Genomic DNA, 25294 nt, shown 5'->3' with positions numbered 1-25294 from the left:
TAGACACGAAAAACGAGCTTCAAAATTTACAATGGGATGAGATGAGAATTCTACTTTTGTTGTTTAGTCTGTAAATTATACATTCTCTTATATTCCATCAATTGAGCGACAGAATAAATCTTGAAACTAGAATCAAAGACTAACGAAAACAAATAGACTTCTCATCCCGTTGTAAATTTTGAAGCTCGTTTTTCGTGTCTAGTTCATGTACGGTGACACTGCAGTGTCAACGAAATTTGTTAATTTTTTATTTTAAAGTTAATTTGATTTGTGCTTTACTGTTTGGTTATATAACTAGAGGACAAGTTATTGTTTATGATTATATAGTTTCATTTGGTTAAACGGGGGTTTTAAATGACTGAAATAACAAGAAACAAATTGTAAACAAAACACGACCTGTACAGTGCACCGTACAGAACTATAAAATTGACTTGGTTAGCGCTCAAACACTAAGCCTTGAAAATATTAACAAAAAGCAAAACAGTGTGAACTGGAATTTTGAAATCAAACCATTGTAGTAAGTTAAACACAGAAGCAACAATGAATAATGTCATGTACGGCTTATAAACAGCTGATTGTAAAAAGTGCTCACCGGCGATTTGTGATTTGAATTGAACAATCAGCTGATTTAGCAAATCGCAACAATGGTTACTTTCCTGGCCTGCGCATCGTCGCATTCTTAGAACAAGTTATTCACTTTGTCACAATTGGCACGGTGGTAATTTTTATACATTGGTTTTACATTTTAATGCTTTTAGATTGAATGAGCAGAAAGTGAAACAAAAATAATTGTATATGGTGGCAGTTAATGTAATTTGAAACAATCAATTGTTCGATTCATAGAAGAACTTAACTAATGAGTGTCCACTCTGTACAAATACTGATTTTTGGATGGACCGGAATGGAATTTAAACAAAATTCTACAAACCCCCAGCCATTATTCGAAGGCTTACAGACATAACAAGTACTGGACTTAACTTAGCAATGGTAAATCCAAATACCTCCGCCGCAGCAAACCTGCCGACTAAGCGAATTTCCATTTGTCTGAATTGATTTTCAGATAAATATATTTTAATAACATTAGGTTTAACGAGTACCTAGGTTTGCTGCTACAAGGAAACTTATAAAGTGTGTTTTTGAGTAAAATATTGATAGCTTAGTACAAAATAAATAAATTTGCCAAGTTTGATCAAAATATATTCATAAACAAGCAAACTACAACATTTGACAATATTCTCCATAAGAATAACATGGGAATTTTAAATTTACAATTTTTTTAATTTTCTCCGTTACTAATTACGGTTAGTAATTAGATTGAACAAAAATACTTTTACATACTAAATTATTTATTTTTTTAAGCTCTTTAAAAAGGTCTAAAGAGAAATTGGGAAATTTTGTGTTTTGAGGGTCAAAAGTGAGAAAAACCAATTTTTACCCCATAAAACCCCCCGTAAAGCCCCGTTCCCATGGTCCGATCGTGCTGGTTCGCGAACTCATTCAAGTTTATCCCGCTTTACACCTTTAAACCAAATTTCATCAAAATCGGACAAAAATTACTCAAGTTATCGCGTTCACGGACGTATATATATATATATATATATATAAGTCTATATATTATATATATATATATATACATATATAAAAATTTGAACGAATAGTGTTTTTGCCTCTGGGGACATCAAAATGAAAAAGTAAATCGGTCCCGGGTCTAGGTCTTACCGTGCCACCTACGGTAATAGCTACTTCCCTATAGGGAAATTCGCTAAAATATAAAATCACACATTATACTGTATTTATACGAATCAGAACTACTGTACTTTGTTCTAAAAATATGAATGTGAAATTCAAATAATTTAAGATATACAACAGCTTGGCCTCGTTAAATCATCCAACTGATAAACAAAAGTTACAAATAAACTTTACAGGGGGTTTCTTTATTTTAAGTACAACTTATATATCTACTGTAATGCGTTTTGTGGGAGGCATTTTTTAGTTTGATATTTTTAATGATTTGGCTAACAATATCATAGAATAATAAAGTTAGGAAAAATCGCAGAAATCTTCAACTCTTGCTGGTCCTTTTTATCCGCATTAAAATTAAAACTTTAGATTATAGTGGTTATCGTGTAATTTAACAGTTTTCGCTGCAGTTGAACAACAAAATACGTCAGACAGACAGACAGACAGACAAACAGACAGACAGACGGACATACAGACGGACAGACAAACAGACAAACAGACAGACAGACAGACTGGTCGCTGTCAATGACCTGGCAAGGTCATTTGATGTCAGCTGTCTTCAAGATCATCTAGGTCTAGGTGAGGTACCTGACTGGGGATTGCCCAACTCCGCGCAGTGGTCAAATTTAATCCGAGGAAAGTTTTATGGCCCCCGAAGGGTTCTGCCCAACTCCGCGCGGTGGTTACTTTTAGGGCCGATTCCAACTCCGCGCGGTGGCCACTTGTAATAAGGTTAGGTACCCGTCAATTACAGACCCATCAAAAAGTGTTTGAGACAGGGTAAAAAGTGTGAAATGTTAATAGTTAAGTGTAAAATAAATGCATTTGACAATTTAATCAAAATATGTTCCTTTTACAGGAATTTACAACAGTTTACTTATTTGCCATAAGAATAACATGAGAATTTAAAAATAAGAATTCTTTGGCATTTTTTCTGTAACTATTATGGCGCTTTTACGCTTCGATATACTGAATTATTTGTTTTTAAGCTTTACAAAGTGGTTTCAAAAGAAATTTCAAACCGTTATACTTTCATAATATATACATAAGCCCCCGTTCACATGGTTCAATCGTGCTGGTTTGTGAACTCGTTCGAATAAACGGTTTACACGTTCACACCAAATTTAATGAAAATCAGATCATTTTGCTCGAGTTATCGTGCTAACAGACTTACATATATCCACATAAAATATATATACCGGTATATATATATATATGAATTTGAACGGATGGTGTTTTCGGCCTTTGGGAAATAAAAACGAAAAATTCAATCAGTGAGTCCAGGTCTTACCATGAGACCTACGGTAATAGCCTATTCCCTATACAGGGTGATTGATATAAGTGTGCCAGCCGTTTTATTCGAAAACCATAAGAGATATCAAAAAAAGTTAACACCCTGTATTTCATGATGTATTCTGGTAGAAAATGTAATTTTAAGACGATTTTATTCTTGTAATTATTTTCATAAACCTAACCGTTTCAAAGATAATAATGGTTTAAGTTGTGAAATTTTGAATGGTTTTAGAATAAAACAGCTGGCATGCTTGCTTAGGCCTCTATCGAAACTCTTTCTCATGCAGAAATTTCAAAACTTAACCATTATTATCTTTGAAACGGTTAGGTTTATGAACAAAAATTACATGAATAAAATCGTCTTAAAATTACATTTTCTACCAGAATACATCATAAAATACAGGGTGTTCCATAAGAAAAATCAAAGTTGGCGGCCATATTGAAAAAATGGTGGCTAAAATAATTTTTTTGACTTGACTACCATTTTTTTAATAAAAAATCCAAGGCACTTACCATTTAACTTTTTTTTATATCTCTTATAGTTTTCGAATAAAACGGCTGGCACACTTATATCAATCACCCTGTACATGGGAAATTCGCTAAAACGTTCGCCTGGGTCTGGATTCAATGAAAACCCTCTTCATAGACGTAAAATTTGCCAATTTTAATAAGATGTAAAAGAAATATGCTCGTAAACCAATTTCAGCCAATTTTTTCCCCAATTTGAGGTGTATGGAGCTAACTGTTTTATGAAACAGAGATTACAGCCAATTTGTTGAAGCAATCTGTGGTTGTTTACAAGACTAACATTTTTGAATTTGGTACTCAAGTTTATCAGTAAGCTCATAAACCCAGTGCTAATGTGAATGATTGAGTATTGTAGACTTTGGAACATATAAATTTACAGTCACTCTTTCTCACGGGCTTTTTAAAACTTCTTATATTAGTGGTTTTTAAGCTTCGTCTCCTGTTTTGGGTAGGCATATACCTTTTTACTTTCCCTTTCTTATAAATGATTAAAATATATCATAATTTCAAACTTAGAGCACAAACTCTCATCCGTCAGGGCTGTGAGAGCCAAAATTGACCACTGCGCGGAGTTGGGCATGTGCCGCGAGGGACCCGAAGTGACCACTGCGCGGAGTTGGGCAGTCGGTTTTGACAGATTTCTGACCACCGCGCGGAGTTGGGGTAAGCCCACCTGACTTGTTGTTGTACCTTACCTTCAATTCAGGTCAATGTCCCCCTCTGCCAATGTGCCATTGATTTTGGATACTGCAAGTAGACTGTTATAGTGTTTGCCTATCAGAGGGTGCTGGTTAGAAGTAGATTTTTGATGGTTCAAAATTGGATCCAGCTCTCCTCGGTCGTTGGGTCAACGATTAAGGTTTAAATAAAATTAAATGGACCTGGTTACTGTTAAAAAAAAACCTTGGTCCAACGACTACAGCCGCTCCGCAATGACTACAGCTGTTTTGTGCTGTCTTCTACAGACACATCAAAGAAACAGCTGATGTTAGTCGGTAACGATGCTAAATAGATCATTGATAATTATTATGTACATCTTGCATTTATATTTAACCTAAAGTACATATAAAATGTATTGCTTTGTGAAATAATTAAGTGATCATGAGCTGAAAGTGGATAATAGCAAGTTCTTAACACCTCCCTTTTTTCGACAAGATAAGAACATTTTGGTAAATTAAAAAAAATAGTAAAAATTGAAACTCTCCTAAATTTACTGGGCAGAAATGAAACTTGGGGACTCTCTTAAACTGGTTCGTAAATATTATGAATGTATAAGGGAGTAGGTTCGGTCTATAACAATGGGGACTAAAACAAAATATGTCTTTTATTCTGGTAGACTATACGGGGTAAACAAAATATATTATATAATAAATAAATTCAAAAAAATCATTCTGACATTAAGAAATGTACCACCACTTTGTTTATCGGTGTTTGTAAAATAAGAGTATGTATTTCACTTTACAATTTAATTATATTTTTGTATCACGGAATGCTTCAAGCTTCGTCGGAAATTACATTATCTTTAATAGCTGTTGAAGGAATGTGCATAAAGAACAAAGATTGCCTAAGGGATGGACCGTCCGTTCAATTGTCCTTCTCTTTCTCTGCAGATGGAAATATTAAATTAATTTAAAAGAATTTTAATAATACATTTTCCTAGAAAGTTTGATTCACTTAAAAAGTGTTCCATATATATATCCTTAAAAAACGTGTTTATACTGGTTATTGTTTACAATTTGGGAATAACATTGCAATAAATATTTTATCCAAAAGTTTTTAGAAGATAATTAGAAAATATGGTTCAAACGAGTTGTTTTTTTTAAACACAATGAATAAGAATCGAGATCCGCGGGGAAAACCGAAAGGCAGAAAGATAGAAATATTATTTTGATTCTAAAAAAATAAATCGCATTAAAATTTTACTCTAAAGTAATGTTTTTTAACACAGCATCAAACATCAAAACCTGGACCTACGCAACATCTTACTATGAATGGTTACGGATCACCTAAAAATCAATGAAACTAATGTTTATAAAACACTCCAAAAATCCTATTCATCTCTTCATATTAGCATCAAACAATGTAGATCATTTAGAAACATCTCTGCAGCCGAGTTCTCGGTAGAGAGTGGGTGAGAAGTATTGCTGATGCCTGAGTTGTTTGTTGATTGTTTGTGTTGTTGCGGGTCATGAACTAGGAACCTTGGTTCGATGGATACTCTATATATTTACCACCTCGTCTTCATATACTCAGTTCGATCAGTGTGTGACATAGGGGCAAGATGTGGATTGTGTTAGGTAAGTTGGCTCTTGTGGTTAGAATTGTTGCTTTCGAGTATAATAATTTTATTTAATTGCTTTTACATGTAGTGTTATTTGATTTTTTTCTGGCCGTATGTTGTAATAATCTTTAAAGTGATACAGCCAAATATCAATCATCGTTTAAGGAAAAAACTATAGACACATAAAAATGAAACTTAGATTTAGAAAACTATAGTAACATACCGATTTTAAGGGATCTTATATGCTTCAAAAGTTTACATTAATGAATCAATTAAATGAATCAGCTGATCAATGCAACTAACAGCTGATTGTTTATTTAAGCGTTTTTACTGATGAGTTAATTATGTTGAGGACATTTTTGAGCTATTTAGTTATAGGGTCATATTCGGTTACAGAATCGTAATAACAGTATTGTAGACATTTGCTTATATATGTCTTTGTAATTCATATAATAAGCTACAATAAAGAGTCTTGACAAAATTTGGAGTATTAGAAAACACATTTTGTTAAATAAAACACCAATATCAAGTTATTGAATTTATCGTTAAAAGGTATGTTGTTGAATTTTTTATCTATTGACTTAAAATATAAATAGGTTTCTAAAGTAATGATTATAATATAATACTAATTAGTATTCTAAATAAAAAAAATAGAATACTATTGTATGATATTGATTTATATCCATCAAAACATCAAACTAAAATTTTATAAAAAATTGAACAAAACATTCTGGATGATTAATGAAATGAAAAACTTAATAATTATAGTAATTATCTAAATATTTTTTAAGAGCTATGCAGATTGAATCACTATTAATTTGACCTTTCTAACCTACTTTTGAAATCTGGAAAAGGTGAGGTTTAAATTTAAATCTAAGTCTAAGAATGTGGTTGTAACTTTATCTGTAAAGACAGATATTTATTCATTTTATGTTTTAAAACGTTACACCTCATGGGACATGTGACAGTATGTTAGAGCGCTTTAAGAATTCCTCAGTAGAAATATTTACAATTTTACACACTTAAGCCTGCTACTATCTGTAATTGGACTCGTGAAGCCAACTTTTAAACCCAGGTTTTATCCATATAACTGTGTGGAGTCCATCAGTTCACTCTGAGGCTTACGAACACTTGAGCTCGTGAAGCAGATATTTTAAGCCTCGGCGCAAATACCGGTTATTTCCGGATTTTAGACTAAGGTTACGATAAACGCGAGCTCGTGAACCACCTCAATGATTCATAGTATATTTGGTCATTATTTTTTCTGCACACAAAAATTTATCTAACGATGTAACATTTATGAGGAATTAAGAAATATTTTGATTTGAATTCAATGTAAACCATATATAAATCCCAAAGTACCCATGAACTTTTGAGAAGACTAAATGTCATACCCCTATAAACCATATACTTAAAATGTTCGTCATGACGAGAAACCTTGCGCAATCCAATCCATTATTTCATAGATTGCCCTTTAAGGTCGTAATTCCTTTGTAAAGGGAACTTTCCATATACCTAATGTTAAAAATGCTTCAGCTGTACTAATTTTTTGATACCTATTCTTTCAATTTATTATCGGTGATTGTTTGTTTGTATTACTGTATTCAGTTTTGTTTATTTTAGCTTAACTTAACCTTAATAGTTTTATTAATACTTATAAAGTCAAACGGGGTGAAGCCCGTGGGTAACCTGGTCAAGGTAATGTGTATTGGTTAAAACGCCATTTAAGGTTAAACAGCTATGTGATTTAAAAGTAATTTAATATACCTTCTACTATTTTCCAGGATTGACGCTGGCGTTAGCAGCAGCAGAGGACACTTGCTCCTCCGACGAAAAAACACATAAGCTGGAGTTGGACGCGTTTTACCATGATTGTTCGATGTTCAACGATCATAAGTTGTTCAACGGTCCGGTCTGTGGCAGTGATGGCACTACGTACGCTAACTGTGTACACTTGGCCTGCATGAACCATTGGAGAGCCGCGTGCGATAGTGAGTACCAGTTGACCGACATGACAAGTTGATCGAAGTGACAGTTGACCGAAGTGACAGTTGACCGAAGTGACAGTTGATCGAAGTGACAATTGTTTGAACGAGAGTTGTCTTTGGTACCAGTTAATGGAAGTGAGAGTTTTTCGACTTGTCCAAATAAAAGCTTTCACATATATTAAATTGGTGTAGATTACCAGTTAACCAATACGACGAGTTGATCGAAGTAATAGTTCTTCGAAGTACCGTTTGTCCGAACGAGAGTCAAATATTAAAAATGTATGTGAATGTTTATTTATTGGAAAAAGTGATCTTTTTAGCATTATTTTGAGTTATACCGGGTGCTAAAAGCCTATAGACCCATTTAGATCACAATTAAAATTATTAATTGAATCGTGAAGCTTTAGGATTACGTCCTCAGCGTATTGACATAATAGACATTTTACTAGCTTTTTTCCGTGTTAGAAGTGTTAAAATCTTAAATTTAAGCTTACGTTAAAATATGCCTTATTTTAAAGATATTTGTTAGAGTCATGAATTGTGACAACTAATTTTATTCTCACAGTGTATATTGGCTATTTTAGTATAGGTGATCTTTCATAATCTTCTATTAGTTTGGAAATTTAAATATATAAAAAAATGGGGTTGGCATATTTGTTTCTCAAAGGCTGGCGATATTTTGTAATTCATTAAATAGATTTTTTAAATTTCAAACTTGTTAAACTTTGCGTTATGTTCTCTCTCAGGATTTTAAAAGTTAAATTTCATGAGTAATTTTCTCTAGACCTAGTCAGCTATGCCTTTTTTTAAACACACTCTCTTTCAATCGTTCTATCTCATTCTTCCAACCCTATATTATTACTATAAATACCTTGGCCGTCTGTGTACCAAAACTGATGACTTTGTTTGGATCTGCACACAACCAAGGGATTTATTGTAACATAATTATCAAAGTGCAGTTCAGAGACTATACAAATATCTACCCTCTACTGAATCTGATGACATATATAACTTTATTCCCAAATTTTCAACTAACTTAACACTCCCTTGGCCATGTTCCAGAGGTGAAGATAGTCAGTAAGGGTGTTTGCCCCGACTGTGAGGTCCCCTTCAAGTGGGCTCCTGTGTGGGACCCTGTCTGCGGAACTGACAACGTCACCTACGCCAACACAGAAGCTCTGGCTCTGCACAACGATCGTGCTGGCAAAGGTGAGGAACTCTACATCTTCATAACCTGGTTAGGCACTGGTGGAATTTTGGTTTGATACTTCCGTAATAGTTTGAGATTAGTCTTAGCCTCCTCTCATAACAAGGCCTTGGTGAGACATCCCCGACCTTCTGAAACAGCTGTTGTGCTAATTCATAAAGGAACTCTTCCACAATGTTTATATAAAGTTTACTTGCAAGTACTGATGACCTCGTCTTTTTGCAGCTATCAAGGTTTACCACGACGGGGAATGCATCGACCCCACCGTAGGCTGTTTCGGCATAGACTACGCCCCCTGGGAGAACGCCGTGTGTGGCACGAATGGAAGGACGTACCAGAGTGTGCAGGCCATCTCGGACCTGCGCAAAATGGGGCAATGTAAGTTGTAGCCTCTGTATAATGTAACCTGTCCTCTGACCCTGTGTCTACCTGGTGGCTGGCCAATGGTAAAGTCCCAGGTAAACGGAGGATCAAGAGACAGGTTCCATCATACAGACTATACCATCTAGAATTTATGAAGGTGATATGTCAATGTGAGCAAACAAAAAAACTATGGGACGGTTGTCAACATTCTAACTGTCAACATGTTGGTTTGCCTCAAGAATCTCAAGTAAAGAGTTACTGCGATCGTAACTCTTTTTATTTTGTGTCTTTTGGTTATGCAAGACCTTCTTCCAACCCTGTCTGTGGGGATTATAGAGTGACTTGTGCAGGTGTGGACGTCCTCCACGATGGAGGGTGTACCGTGGACGAGGTGATGGAGAGGGTGAAAGGCAGAATGGAGCTGTGGAACCTAGCCAGGATCTTCTACGAGGTCAACCCTGTCTCTGGGGATGATAGATGGACCACTGTCTTAACACATTTCTTGTGCAGGTGTGGACGTCCTCCACGACGGAGGGTGTACCGTTGACGAGGTGAAGGAGAGGGTGAAAGGCAGAATGGAGATGTGCAACCTAGCCAGGACCTTCTACGAGGTCAACCCTGTCTGTGGGGATGATAGAGTGACCACTGTCTTAAACCATTCCTTGTGCAGGTGTGGACGTCCTCCACGATGGAGGGTGTACCGTTGACGAGGTGAAGGAGAGGGTGAAAGGCAGAATGGAGCTGTGGAACCTAGCCAGGACCTTCTACGAGGTCAACCCTGTCTGTGGGGATGATAGAGTGACCACTGTCTTAACACATTTCTTGTGCAGGTGTGGACGTCCTCCACGACGGAGGGTGTACCGTTGACGAGGTGAAGGAGAGGGTGAAAGGCAGAATGGAGATGTGCAACCTAGCCAGGACCTTCTACGAGGTCAACCCTGTCTGTGGGGATGATAGAGTGACCACTGTCTTAACCCATTCCTTGTGCAGGTGTGGACGTCCTCCACGACGGAGGGTGTACCGTTGACGAGGTGAAGGAGAGGGTGAAAGGCAGAATGGAGATGTGCAACCTAGCCAGGACCTTCTACGAGGTCAACCCTGTCTGTGGGGATGATAGAGTGACCACTGTCTTAACCCATTCCTTGTGCAGGTGTGGACGTCCTCCACGACGGAGGGTGTACCGTTGACGAGGTGATGGAGAGGGTGAAAGGCAGAATGGAGTTGTGCAACCTAGCCAGGACCTTCTACGAGGTCATGTAGGGATGATATAGTGACCATTGTCTTAACACATTTCTTGTGCAGGTGTGGACGTCCTCCACGATGGAGGGTGTACTGTGGACGAGGTGAAGGAGAGGGTGAAAGGCAGAATGGAGATGTGCAACCTAGCCAGGACCTTCTACGAGGTCAACCCTGTCTGTGGAGAAGATGGAGTAACCCATGGCAACCCGTACATCATGCGATGCTTCAAACCTAGTTAGTATGCTTTTATACTAGATAGATCCCGTATTTGAGTAAACAACGTGTCATAATTTGTACCTCTCTGATTAATTAAAACACTTTTAATGCAAAATAAAATTATTACTCCTTCCTGATGCACACAAAAATTTTAAAATAAATAATTAAGAAGTACTAGACTGCATGGTTTATCTAATAGATGAAAATAAAATGAAATTAGTATTTTGCTCATTCTGAAGGGTGAATTTAATTTGTAATAAAACAACTACATAACTAACAAGCATTTCCCCCTAGATGTTGATGCCAGCTACATGGGAGAGTGTGACTCCCCGTTGCACCGCGCCTGTCAGGCCGCTGTGGACATCGACAAAGGTCTTGTGAAGTGTCCTGGAGAAGTCTGTGGCAGTGATGGTCTAACTTACAAATCAGGATACCATCTGGACTGCGCTACAAACAACGACAAGTGTAAGTGTTTTTGGACCACTGATTTGCTTATCTACTCAAGCTTGTTCTGTACCTGCTCATTCCTTGTTCTGCTTGATACGTTTCATGCAGATGACCGAGGTCCAGAAGGAAATGCAAGGTCAAAGAAGGCTACAAATTTCTTAATAAAAATCACTCTACGTAGAGAACCTTTGTCTTGAGTAAAGCTTGAATTTGAAAACTTAAGGCCGTGGTTGAGATCTGCCCCATAATCGTCGTTTGACATTTACAAAATGGTGTAATAGTGTTATAACTGTTTTAACAGAAGAAGAAATTTCGTTAATCAATGGATACTAGCAGATATTGGCCACATATAAGTATTAAAATAGTAATGATAATTTCAAAAGCTTGTGTTTAAATTTTAAATCTGTATTTAATGGCCCATCTGTGATTTTTATACTTACATATTTGTATAATATATAAGAATTACTATCACGTAATAGTAGTAGGCTACTATCACGGGTTTATCAACCCGTGATGATCAGGAAAAACAAATGACTTACTGAACCTCTTTTGGGTATATTATAAATTTCATTTCGTAATAAAGAAGACACTCTTATGTCACCTGGACAATACCTGCATTCACAATATGCCACCTAACTCACCCTCATTCTTGACTTAAATATTTTATCCTTCTTTCTATTTCCTCCTTCCATCCTGACTCCCTCGATTCACTCACAAGATTCTACTTACCTCGTCAGTCTTCCTATCCTTCAGCAACCTTCACACAATTCTTGTCTCCTCAACCACCTTCACTCAATTCTTCACACCTCCCATCATGACTACCTTAATAATAAAACCACAATATCCTACATATAGTCTGTATGATCTAACCTGTTTCCTGAGTCATGACCTTTCATCTAACTGGGGACTTTCCTATGGTTTAAGGCCATGGCCAGACACATGTAGATGGAGAGTCAGGAGCCATGTTCCATCATACAGGCTAAAGGTAGGATCTGTATGATGGAACCTATCTCCTGTCCTGACCCACCTTCATGAGTCTGGCCTAGGCCTTAAACCATTGGGAAATGCCCAGGTTGATAGAGGGTCAGGAGACAGGATCCATAATACAGATTATACTACTCCACATGTTATATTCTTGTTGCACCCTTAACACATTCTTCTCTCCTCACTTTGCATCCCTCACACCAACCACTTATCACTCTTTCCTCTGCCAGATCTCTTCATCCTCCACGAGGGCTCGTGCACCCCCGAGGACAACCCTTGTACCAACATGCCCGAGGTGACAGACAAAGCGAACCCGATCTGTGCTTCTGATGGGGTAACCTACGTCAACAGCTGGGCGCTCTGGTGCATGCAGAGGAAGGAGGATCCATGTAAGTACACACACTTTTACTTTCATCTAGCAATTGTATATTTTTTGTCACTGAACGACTAAGTCGTTTGTTAAAGGGCTTGTTGGGATTAGTCGACAATCCAACGTCAAAACGTAATTAATATACAGGATGATCAACTCAATGAGACCACCATTATGGTTTCAAAAACCGAACTAGAGAACTTCCTTTATTTTCCGTGGCAGTTAAAAAATATGAAATTAGTTTTTCGCATTTTGATACTTAACGATCACAATTTTTGAATGTTTGTCTCACTATATTGAAGAAAGAGGAAAGACACTTAAAAACACCACCGCTAGCTTAAGACTCAGGGGACAGTTAACACAAATCCAAACAGGTTCTTTTATCGAAAATTCAATTCAATTCAATTCAATTTTATGGATAAGATGAAAAGGATGAGATATCCACTAGTAGTATCTAAAATCGGCAATACATTTGAAAAAACCTCTCCTAGTTTATCAACAGGTAAAAAATGTTTCGTACAAAGTAATTCTAAAAGTCAAGTTGCATCACCAATTTAATATAATCAAACTACTTAAAATTGAAGGCGAATTTACCGAAACAATCATAATTCTGGGAATTCCCACGTAAAATGAGGTGCCACCGCTTCCGTCACTGCTGACTCAATACCTGCTAATTTCACTGATTACAACAATTTAGAAGGCAGTGACGTCACCGGAGTAGCGCTTATCGTTTCTAATTGCTAGTTTCTGTTATCACTGCTTGTCGTCGCCGTGGTTCACAGCTGTAGGCTGTACGAAGGCCTCGAAAACCTCGAAAAAATGTGTGAAGGCAAAACCTGGTGTCAAGTAGTGATAAAAAACAACTTTGACAACTGATGTACTAGTAAAAAGCAATATTGTCAATTAAGCTTTAATATTTCTCGTTCCATAAGATCGTAAATTAAAAATATTTTGTATGTGTGTGTTTCGTGTTAGGACTAAACCAACTTTAAATTCGTCCTCAAATCAGCTGATCCATAAAGACGACAGATCTAATATAAGGGAATATGTTTAATCTATGGTAAAAATTTAACTTCATGATAAATCACCCTCTCTTCAGCATATTGGAAATGATACGAGAAATTTTGACGAAATGTTCCCCAATTTTTAGTAAAAGTTGTGGTGTAAAACCATTGAATATATACACCATTGACTTTGGATGAAAGTCAAGCAGACTTATTTAATTGTAAAACCTGGAGCATGTTTGATTTCTCTTACATTATCGGTGTGGTTAGCGGGTACTGGTGGCAATTAATAGTATTTTATTTTGTTTGAGAGTAAATTTTACAACTTTGAAAAATTATTTTTTCCTACATAGAGTCATTTTCTAAAGATCAGAGTACAAAAAACAAACAAAATTTTAAAAGAGTATTGAGAATATACACTGGATCTGTCATGTAAGAATATTAGTAGTCTGTATTTTTATTGGCTTCTAAAAACACAATTTCCACTTACATTTTATACTTTCACAAACCTAACATACATGTTAACTTTAGTTACCTTCTCTTAAAACTAATATTCTTTCCAACCATTTTACTTTTTCGCAATACTTGGTTGCATTGGACTTGATTTCCTAATTTATTAATCTTTTACAGATTTAAAATTCTTCCACGATGGCCAGTGTCTAAGGCGATGCATTGAATGTGGACTGCCCAACTGTCGGGGGTGCTGTAAGGCCAAATGAACTTGACACGAACAGTAGACTTTAAACTGCTGTTCCAACAGAACACGGACCAACCAGTACCAAGGTCATAGGAAGGTCACATGAGGAAGAGTCGTTGTAAATACTGTACAAAGACCTAGGTATATTTTTATATGAATTTTTTATAAAAACATTTGTTTAAAGTCTGCATATTTTATAAAACCCTAACTCTTTTAGTAGTCTAAATTTTTGTAAATGCACCATATAACTTGGGGAAATAAAAGTTGAGGAGTTTTTCAAGAAGGTGGAATTGGGTGTAAAATTGTCCTACAAAAGGAAAATTGTAAGTAAAAGTATACGGGAAATTTCTCAAGACTTTGCATAAGCAAAAAATTTTGGCATTTAATAAAAAAAAATAAAAAAAAGCATCGTATGACATTTTATGATTGGATCAAACTGTTCTCCACAATGCGAAAAGCTCAAATTTTTATTTGTATTTCTATGATATGTAAGATGTGTAATTTTTTTAGAGATTGTTATCCTAAAATACTCACAGTTATAAATAATTATATGCAATCCAGATTCAATTACAGGTATTTGAACTCTTCAAACAACAAACGTGTTAGAAATAACCAGATTCAATCTGAAACCAGTTTGCAAAATTACGACTCACCCTGTACAGTTAGCCAGGAATAATGTCAGTAGGTAATGTGATTTGCCAGTCACCTACGGACGTCCTCAGTTGTAAGAACACCTCTGGAGATATTTGTTGTGTGTAGTTTGTCTGGGATTGACTATAAACTGTGTGTAACCTGTGGTGTAACTGTCCATGATTGTCAATAGTTGCAGGTAGTTGTCTATGGTTTTAATAGTTGTGTGTTATAGTCTATAGTTTCTGTGATAATTTATAGTAATTTGTAGTTGTTTTTCACCACGTCAATTATTGCATATGGTTTTCTGTGGTTCCTTATTCTGTCTGTGATTGAATATAGTTGCCTGTTTTCTCTTATTGTCAATAGCTAACTATAATTATTTGTTTCTAGTTATAACTGTCTATACTGTTATTTTTGGTTTTTCATGTTTGTGTGTGTGAGGCAATTCACTCTTTGGAGATAGGTATTGCCTATAATTATCTGTTATTTAAACTCTGTACATGTTTGCTGTCTATAATTGGGATTGTCTTCAGTTGTCTATCGATTGTCTCTAGTTATCTGTGATTATCTATAGTTGTCTCTTATTGTTAATGGTTGTCTAAATTGTCTACACACGTGTGATTGTCTGTTTCTGTCTATAACTGTCTATAGATGTTGAATATAATAGTTCAAACCCATTGCTATCTTCGATTGTCTTTTTCTCTCTCTGATTCTCTATAATTTAAGTTTGTCTATATTTGTCTTTGATTATCCATATTCATCTCTGATTGTCTATAGTAGTCTGTTGTTGTCTGCAGTTGTCTTCATTGAATGCAGTCTTCCACTCTGTAGTTGACAGTTAGCTACTAAGTGTCAAATACAGGAAGTTCCACATCAGTATTCATCATTTAGCTCTCTTCACCTCAGTACATAACCTCTCGAGCTGTTGGTAACACGTATTCCGTGTTTAATTGCGAGTTTCTATCTACAGTTAGGAAGAAGAGACAACAAACTGGTTTTCACTTTTTAAGTTTTGTGGCAAAGTGTTGAAAACGTTAAACTTGTGTTCGAGTTTTACTAAAGCAAGAATTGAGTGAAAATTTAAAAACGTACGTTTTCATGTCCCTGGCCTTTTATTTCGTAGATACTGGATTTGTAGTTTATTATTATGTGTTTTAATATTTTTTGGGACGGGGGCAACATGTTACACACATTTATTTGGTTTTAAATAGGTTCTAGGTATTTTTTTCGTATTTTTAAAGTCTCGAAATTCACGACCATAACGTGTCCCTAGGGTAAATTTTCCAACTTTCACGCTGTTTTTAGACTAATAACTCATGCCAAAATATATAATGCCATATTTTTATGTGATCAATGGTTATTAAACTTACAAAAAAGGAGCATATTATAATTTTATTGTCATTACAAACTGACTACCATGACAAAATAAGTCTGTCCCTCGATTTGGCGTCACGACCATTTGGGAAAAATTTTCAACTTTGAAGCACGACAGTGGCAAGCCTGGCGTCGATGGAGTCAGTTGGTTTTAGAGACTAGTTCGGGGTGTACGTCAGGATTGTAGTGCCGGTCGTTTCGAGTTGAAAGGAGGAATTACAAGATTAATAAAGGAAAGATTGTGTTTTTTGTAATTTTGGTGTGTCCATGACCGTATGTAGTCATTCGATGAAGTGGACATGGTGTTAATTTTTGTTTATAAGATATTTCAATTGCTATTTTAACCTAGAAGTCCACTTTGTATCCTCGAACATGAGGTGCAGGGCTACCGCCAGAACAGAGCCAAATAACACGTAATTTCACGACCAAAGTTTCACGACCATCGCGGGTTTTTTCACGACCAATCCAGCCTTATGGATTATAGTGTGTTTGGTCGTGACAATAACTTTAATATAATTGTAAATTGAACAGTTTAGTTCAATTAAAACACATATTTTTACTATAACTAACAGGATAATTGAAGGATTGTTTAGAAAGATTTAGATTATTCCAGACAATTCACGACCGTACCGCTTGTCCCTGACCATCACGTTTATGATTTCTATCATAAAAATTTCAAAAATTAAAATATCGTCATATTTCAATGTTTTATAGACAAAAGAAGCACACCTCTATACAAATATAACGATTTTTCGGGTCTCAGGTAAGTTTTTTCAGAGTTATACAAACTTAAAAAGATTTTATTGGCTTTTTTTCAATTTTTTGAGTTTTTTTATTTTTTTCTAGAAAGACCAAATATACAAAAAGCTCAGTGACCTTTTTATTGTATAATGGTCATAAAAGTAAATTAGTTTATAGCAAAACATAGTTATAAAAATAATATTAACTATTTTTAATATTCATTTAAACGTCCGTTATGGTCGTGACAGGATTTTGTGTTTTTCCACTTAAGATGCTCTTTTAAAAAGAAACTACCAAAGATATTGCGTTACCATGGACATTTTATGAAACTTCAAATGTTAATGAAATAAAAATAATAATAAAAGTTTTGAAAAAAGGGGAAAAAAATTTGCAAAGTGCTTTTCCTGAAAACGTACGTTTTTAAATTTTCACTCAATTACAGTGATGTAATATTCAATTACACGTTGAAGGTATGTAAACACCGTTTGTTATTGTTTCTGTAAGCTATGATTGTGCTAAGGTTTAGTGTATAGGAATGGGATGTGAGCTTGTTAAGGGGTAGAAAGCATGACTTTGGTATCCGATGTCCTGGGTTCAAACCCTGCCAATCACCAACGGATTTTAAATATGTGATGATACCGCGACTCTCTTCGGACCTGCCTGAAGTCTGTAGTATTGTGTTGAAAACCATTTCAAATAAAGCAAGGTTTGAAAGAATGACTGTATCCTACGGCTTGTCACTTAAAACACTAAGCCACCTCTTTACTCGATATTTAAAACACTGATAAAGACAGCGGGTGCATTTAACAATACCTACTTGTTTGCACTGATTTCATTCCCAGCTATGCTTTGTTACCTGTATTGTATTATATTTCGTTCGAACCTCAGCCTAAAAGTAGTAAGGAATAGCAATAGTATGTAACTTATACAACTCTATGTCCTACCGTCAATTCATAAAAAACATAAAACCAAACATAAATCAATTTATAAAGTTATAAGCTATAATAACAAATTTAAACTAAAATATACCTTATTATATCCATAACCATCCCAAATTGTAATGTTTTGTAATTTTATATTTTCCATAAAGTAACGTAATCAAATACGAATAATCATAAAAAATAATTTAAAATATTGAAAACTTTCCCTAAAACAAATATTAAACTTATTAATTTACTTCTTTATTTTATTTCTTCACATTACTTGGAAGAATAGATTAAGCAACAACCACACCTAATAAATTAACAAATAGATTAGATTACTATTTCTGATCGACAATGAATCAGCTGTTCAAACTCCCGCCAAGATCTGGGCGTCTGCGCGCCAAACAACCGTCCACTTGCACAGCTGTTTCAGCAGATCGAACAGCTGGTGTCCATACGTTTGTTTTGTTCGTTTGCGTGCGCATTCACCGGTCGTAGCTTGTTTCTGTTGATAATATTAACAAGTCTGTAGTAACAGTTTAATGAGTGTTGATAGTGTGGTGTAGTGTTTTGTTTATCTGTAGCTTTGACCTGAAAACTGAGAAATATTTCCAGAAGTGTTTATTGATTCTTCTGACCACGTGTGGTGTGGACCTGCGCAGAAGGAATGTAGGTTAAGTAGCATATTTATAGTTTTGTAATAGTTTATTTATTTTATAAATTTTTTGGTTAGTTTAGGTAATTAGTTTATGCTCCTAAGACTTTAATTGATTACATTTTTACGGTATTTAGGTATAAATAGCTCTAACTGAAAGAACTTAAATAACGTACATAAGTTGCTACTAACCTAAAAAAATGTAATACAAACCGCATCAAAAAAGTATTAACTTGAACTAGGCCTATTCAAAGTAAAGATAACGGTGTCTAGATTTTCAAAAATTGTAATGATAATAAGGTCTAACCGTCTAACATTAGCAATTGTTATGAGCAGCTATAGATATGATGACTAGGAAATAACTACCTTAAACTTATTTAACGAAAAAATTCAAGTATTTTTCAACACAAAAAATTAAGTTGTGTTTAATTTAGTTGAGTTTGGCTGAAAATAACCAAATACTCCCCAGACAGATTTATATAAACCAAACAGCTAACCTATACAAACATTTTTGCTCTAGAGTTAAACCACCGTAAAAAATGCCTTTATTTAGCATTTTTAAAGTTTACACACAGAACTGCTTTTAATAAGGTTGTTAGTTTAAACATTTAAAATCACTTCAAAAGCTACAGTCTAAGTTATTAATAATATAAAAAAAAAATTTTGTTAAGTATTTACAGACAAACCCCCTTTTATGATAAATAAATCGTAATAAAATTAAAATTAGTAATTAGACTATTGTATAGACTTATTCGCCCAAAACCGCCTGAACAATTTAACTGAATTTTTTTCAAAGAAAGCCTTTGTAAAGAGAAGTAAATATTCATTGGACTCCTTGGTAATGAAGTCTTATAACGACACAGCTGTAATTACATTATTTTAGTCTTTGAATCTTACACTGCCACACGGTTCTATATATAGCCACTCAAACCAATAATATATGTATACTACTTTTTAAAATAATATAGTAGGTACGGCTTTCTATTCTGAATGTATTAATACACTTAATGCACTTATCGACTATAAAAGTTGGTAAAACATAGTAAGGTTGCTAATTTTTACAGTTTGTTTTGGTGCGTATATTTTTAAGTTTGTTAATTATTTAGTTCCATTAACCTTGAAAAGAACAATAATAAAGAAAATTTAACGTATGTTTATGACCGATTCATTAAGAAGGGTTTAATAGTTAATTCTTTCTTGTTTATGTAAAATGATTGTGACTATTTAACTAAATACCTATATCAATTTATTTGTTAACTGTTGATTGCCCTTTGTGTCATATTTTTGCATTGTCTGTGGTAAGACATGGATTGTAAAATCTACCTAAAATAAAAGAAATAAAATACAAATAATCGACTTAAGCTTACTCAAACCAAACTAAACATGAAATAATCATAATAACTTTTGATTTTAAAATGAGAAAAGCAGATATATTCTTTCTTTGTAAGAATATAAATAATATCAACCACTTCTGATTTACAGTAACATAAGTAATTGTAAATAATACCAAATAGGTAAAATTAATTCCTCCTACGTATATATAGAACAAAATCAACATACATTCAGAAAATCAGAAGACAAAAATTATGTCTCAGTAGAGAAATTGTAGGCCCAAATGACGTATGACGTATTTCATTGTTGGTTTCTGAGTTGAGATTCCCAGGACAGTAGAGTTTGTTTTCCATTGTTGTTTTCCTTTAGGAGTCAAGTACAATGGGAACAATACACGCAACAATGCTATTGTACTCGCCTCCCCTAGAGGCTAGAGGTCCCTGGCGTGGATAGTAGGTTATTCTTGATTGCGAAAATACCGAACAAATACTCAAGTTTTTCTAAATCATTCGTGGTAAATTTTGTGAATTTCAAAGAAATCAGTTTGTGGTATACGTAGGCTACAACACTCTTAATTATGTATTTATTTTTGGTAATTTTCACATATAAATGATTAACTTAGGTGTCATGGTAAAACCTTAACCCGGGGCCATTTTTTTTCGTTTCGAGGTTACCAGATATCAAAAACACCAACCGTTCAAATTCATAAATAAATCGAATCGACAAGGTAAATATTATTGCACAACTTTTTATATTGCACAATATTATTGAACGTGTGTGGACTTTATTGAACGTGAAAATCAGATTGTGCAATATATTGAGTGAATACAAAGGGTTTGAAAATTATTGCACAATCTTCAGAATATTGAATATTGTGTATGATTGGTATTATTGTGCAATATCCTGTAAGTATGGCCTTTATCTACTCTAGGTAGGTTGTTTATGCGATAAATTGTGTTCAACTTTGTGGATTGTTTAGTATCAAAGGATTTTGCGTATAATATAATTTTTTTTAACTCATTCGATTCACCTATCCGAAACTCAGTCAACAGTCTTTCATGAGTAAAGTCACTTTTTTCAACCACTCCTTCATCCATATCTTCTTCTTCTTCTTCTTCTTCTTCTTCTTCGGCTTCGTCAGCTATCGGCTACCACACACGCTGCAGCCAAATCACACATGATAACCTAAATAAAACGTTTTACTGTCCTAAAACTAAACCAATATTTACGACTATAACCACAAATTTATTGAACTGTGTAAGGTCGCTCTGCAATAAGATTGCGCAATATATGACAGGTACAATTAATATTTGTATTATAGATTGTATTATGTATTGCATAGAGTTTGTGAAGGGGGTTTTGCGTTTTTACGGGTAAAAAATTGTTTGTCCCATTTTCACACTCGAAATATATAATTTTAAAATTTCTTCCTAAACCATTATCCGTCATATATATTTTGGAAATCCCTTAGCGTAATTTAAATTTTTTTATTTACTACAAGAACATTAATTTTTCTTAAATATTAAATCAATTTAACGCTATAAAAACACCTGTTATGAGTTTAATAGGTAAATATTGAAACACTCTTTGTGTAGATAAAACCAACACCCCTTGTCTATAAAAGCGATAATTTCCTACTAAAAGCAATACATTTCATATAGTACGGTCATTACACGCTCATAACAGGAAGGCTGTGGCCATCGCTATCTGTCTTGTGGCATTGACGGATGCAGTAATGGCGGGAGTTACATTCTGGTCACGTGACGCTTTTCCCGCGCCCGCGGTAACGACCCACGTGACACGCCAGCTGATCTGCCACTTCAGGAAACGGACATAGAGTAAATATTTCTGGGGTGGATAAATGTTATACACAGAGTAAGCATGTGTTTGTAAACTTTAGTTTTTGGTATTTTAAAACATATTTTTGAGACTATGAGAAAATAAATAGTTTGTTAATAAATATCTCTAACCTAGTGTTACGATTAGCCTTAGGAGCCCCTAAGGTCTAAATTGATCGCCATTGTAAAATGATTAATTTTTACCGACTATTCGTTTGAAAATAAGCATTTATTCCGTCATTATTATAAACTAGAGGCCGTCCAGTGGTCGAAAAAATGAACAAAAATATTTAATGTACAGAATTATCTATTTCCACCCCACGCTGTAAATAAAACATGTGAATGGAATTTATTCCATTTGTTTTGATTTTCTGTTTATATCTCGTTGTGATTTCGTCACCAGCATGATAATCCATAAGACCCATGTTAAGTTTATAAAAAAAATCCATTTTGTGCTTTTTTAGCCTATTTTAATTTAACAAACTTAAAACTTTTCTCGTTGTCATCAGTTGGTTACACTTCCTAAATTCTTTAATTAATCCACAGATAAAATAAGTAAAAACAAGTAAAAATAACAAATAACAGAATTAATCGTCTAAGCAAAGAACAATCAACGGATAGCTGCGACAAAAATGTTACAATTAATGATCTGACAATTTAAGCTACTTAATCAATTTCCAAATTTTACAAAAAACTCAGACATTTTTAAAGACAACCTCCAGCTAGTTGGATGTTTGAGTCGTACATTTTATTGCCACTCAACCTCTGATCTAGAGGCGTTTCAGTGTGAAGGTCTCCAATTAGAATGTGTGTCACCAATTCCCCATGGCCAATGCAAATCGTAGAGTGCACAATAAAATGTAACCTTGCCGTGTTTGATCGTAAAATAAGTCGTGGAATCTAGCTTTTGCTTATAAGTAATCAATTCCATTGTATAAAAATTGTCTTGAGACGCAAAAAATGGACTAATCGAGATGAAATTTCACTAAATACTAAACCTTGATAACAAGACTCTCATGGGGTTATCAAATATACTTATTTATTAAATGACGACCTTCATATACGGAGATGAATAACGACGCCTTGTACGGCCTGAAGATGATTCCCTGTGAATTGAAACTATAGTTGCCACAAGCAACATTTTGGATTACTGAATGCAGGTATTTAAAGCATTATAAATATTCAAACGTAATCCGGAGGCTAACAACTCTTGAAAATGAAATGATCAAATATGGTTTCTTATCAAAGTTGACTTGTTATCGAGGTTGACTTGTTTAAGTTCTTAAGCTGAAAATAAAATTTGTTTTAAAGGGTGTCTTTTTATCAAAAACGGGGGGGGGGGGGGGGGGGTGGTTTCACTGCAAGTTATCAGCATTGTTTGTAGTGTTAATTTTACGGAAATTAAATACAAATACTTGTAATAACACTTGAAATATATATTTGTAACTTAGTTAAGAAAACAATATATTGTTTTTACTTTCCGCTAAAACTTCATCTAAAGATCGCTATAGTTGCGAGCATTGTACGTCTTTTTTATTGACCTATGGCTTTGCCCTCTGGGAGCTTAAAGGTCTGTGGTGGTTTGGGAAATTTTGATTTGTCCTCGTAGAATAACACATAAATATTGTATTTACAATGTTTACTTTTATTAAATGATATATATATTTTACACTTCCAAACAAAAAGCTGATTTAAAAATTAAGCCAGATTAGTTTTTTGTATTCCTTAAAGATCCCAGGTGTGTATAGAAAATAAGCAATGTTCGATTATCAAGGTGGACACCGTAACTGGTTACGTAAAAAAAAACTCAAGGACTAAAAATGTTTTCAAACTTTGTGCGTATCCCATGAAAAAACAAGGATAACGCTTAGTATTGTTTATTATTGTATTCAGTCCTGTCACATTGAATCATTAATTATGTAAGTTTAAAGTAGTTTAAAATAAAAAAATAACAATCCATCAATAAAATTACTGTTTTAAGTAAAACTAACGATGCCGTTTTACATAAACGGTAATTTTAGTAGCGTCTGCACGAGAAACGTGGGTTTGATAAGGGAGGCAAACAAGGTTTAACGTTTTCTGTTTTATGATCTCGCAAACTCTGGGTTTGTATCCCATTATTCACAACGACCCAGTCTGGTTGATTTGATCGCCGTTACAATGACGCCTGCAGAGAAAGTTACAAGTTTTTTCAACTGTAAGTAAATTAGGAAATTACTACAAATAATACAAATTTTCACACGTAATATTTAATACAACTGTCTAAAATTACTAAAAAGAGAAAGTTTGAAAATAGTAAATTAGCCTACTTTGTAAACATCCTTAAAGTAAACATCGGTTCATAAACATTTCTTAGTAACGAGGTAAAAGAATATACCTAGTTAAGATCATTCCAGTTTCATTGTTATAACATATTTTTGGATAAAAAAAATAAAACATGGAGTTCGAAAGATAGAGTGCATTTATGCTGCAATAGACAAAATGCCAGTTATAAATCAATTATAACTTTTTTGTTTATCTCGACTCTAAAAAATAATAATAATTTTAACAAACATATGAAGGATATTTTTAACAAAATTTTTAACACCATTTTCAAGAACATATTACTCTAATAGAGAAAATAACTTAAACATAATATTTCCGAAAAATCTATCAATGCTACCTGCTAAAGATACTACATACATTCAAGTTATATTTTGGGTACCGGTAATAAATATTAACAAAAATCGTAGTTAATGTTTTGTTTGGCTGTTATCAATTATGTTTTGCTTATCATCTCATAAAATGTGGCATTTCTTTTTGGAAAATGTTTTAGTATAGTTGCTATAGTTGTAAAAAATTGAAAAAAATCATGATTTAATAATATTAGCAATTTTGAAATAATGCCATGAGTAGTAACAGTTTAAATATGTTATTTTGTAATGTAACAAATCTAAAATATTAATTTCATTTAGGTTTGTTATTTTAACTCCCATTTTTCAATAAACGATTTAAAAAGTAAAGTATCCATCACAATCGTTGTATTTACTATAATTACAAACTAATTGATCTGAAACAAAAAAAATTGTAGCTTATAAAAAAAAATTCTACCTTTATATGAAACATCCAAGTAAGTTTACCGTCAACTAACTTTCCTGTTTAGTCTTTAGTTTGCCAAGGGTTAGTTTATCACATAACCTTCGAATTAAAATTCCATTCCGAACTCAAATTTGCGCAGGAAACAAAACGTGACAAGAATGCTTAAAAGTTCGATGAGTTTTACGGCCTTAGTCTTGTAAAAGCTGAGTTTTCACCAAACCCAAACGTCTAAAAGAGTTTAAGAAGAACCTAGATTTAAATAAGTCGATCACTTGCAGAGTAGAACTATTTATAATATTGTGTGATAGGTACACTTGTTTGCCATGTTTGTACCTTAAAAATCTTGTCATTAGTTGCTAAATA

The 25294-nt window shown here is 34.2% G+C and overlaps 2 protein-coding genes across 3 annotated transcripts in view; both read left to right on the top strand.

Annotated features, from left to right (window-relative positions):
• The window catches only part of LOC128993176 (serine protease inhibitor dipetalogastin-like), a 45607-nt gene extending 31136 nt beyond the window's left edge, over nucleotides 1-14471 (top strand). The window contains exons 2-9 of the mRNA XM_054416938.1: nucleotides 2151-2319; nucleotides 7627-7833; nucleotides 8893-9039; nucleotides 9263-9415; nucleotides 10703-10873; nucleotides 11150-11320; nucleotides 12517-12675; nucleotides 14291-14471. Of these exons, the coding sequence (XP_054272913.1) occupies nucleotides 2151-2319; nucleotides 7627-7833; nucleotides 8893-9039; nucleotides 9263-9415; nucleotides 10703-10873; nucleotides 11150-11320; nucleotides 12517-12675; nucleotides 14291-14379 (1266 nt within the window). The 3' untranslated portion in view covers nucleotides 14380-14471. The remainder of the gene's footprint in view (nucleotides 1-2150; nucleotides 2320-7626; nucleotides 7834-8892; nucleotides 9040-9262; nucleotides 9416-10702; nucleotides 10874-11149; nucleotides 11321-12516; nucleotides 12676-14290) is intronic.
• Nucleotides 14472-17558: 3087 nt separating this feature from the next.
• Nucleotides 17559-25294, top strand: part of LOC128992077 (aquaporin AQPAe.a-like) — a 35004-nt gene continuing 27268 nt past the window's right edge. The window contains exon 1 of one of the 2 annotated variants that reach the window (XM_054415477.1): nucleotides 17559-17575. The gene's annotated coding sequence lies outside the window, so the exon portion shown is untranslated. Of the gene's footprint in view, nucleotides 17576-18564; nucleotides 18698-25294 lie in introns of those variants that run through there. The other variant, XM_054415476.1, reaches the window with a different exon arrangement.

Source organism: Macrosteles quadrilineatus, unplaced genomic scaffold, assembly GCF_028750875.1.
Source record: "Macrosteles quadrilineatus isolate MER2022 unplaced genomic scaffold, UCM_ALF_1.0 Scaffold_4__1_contigs__length_99947679, whole genome shotgun sequence".
Lineage (NCBI taxonomy): Eukaryota > Metazoa > Arthropoda > Insecta > Hemiptera > Cicadellidae > Macrosteles > Macrosteles quadrilineatus.
Note: the sequence above shows the minus strand (reverse complement) of the source record. Positions and strands in the feature narration are given on the sequence as shown.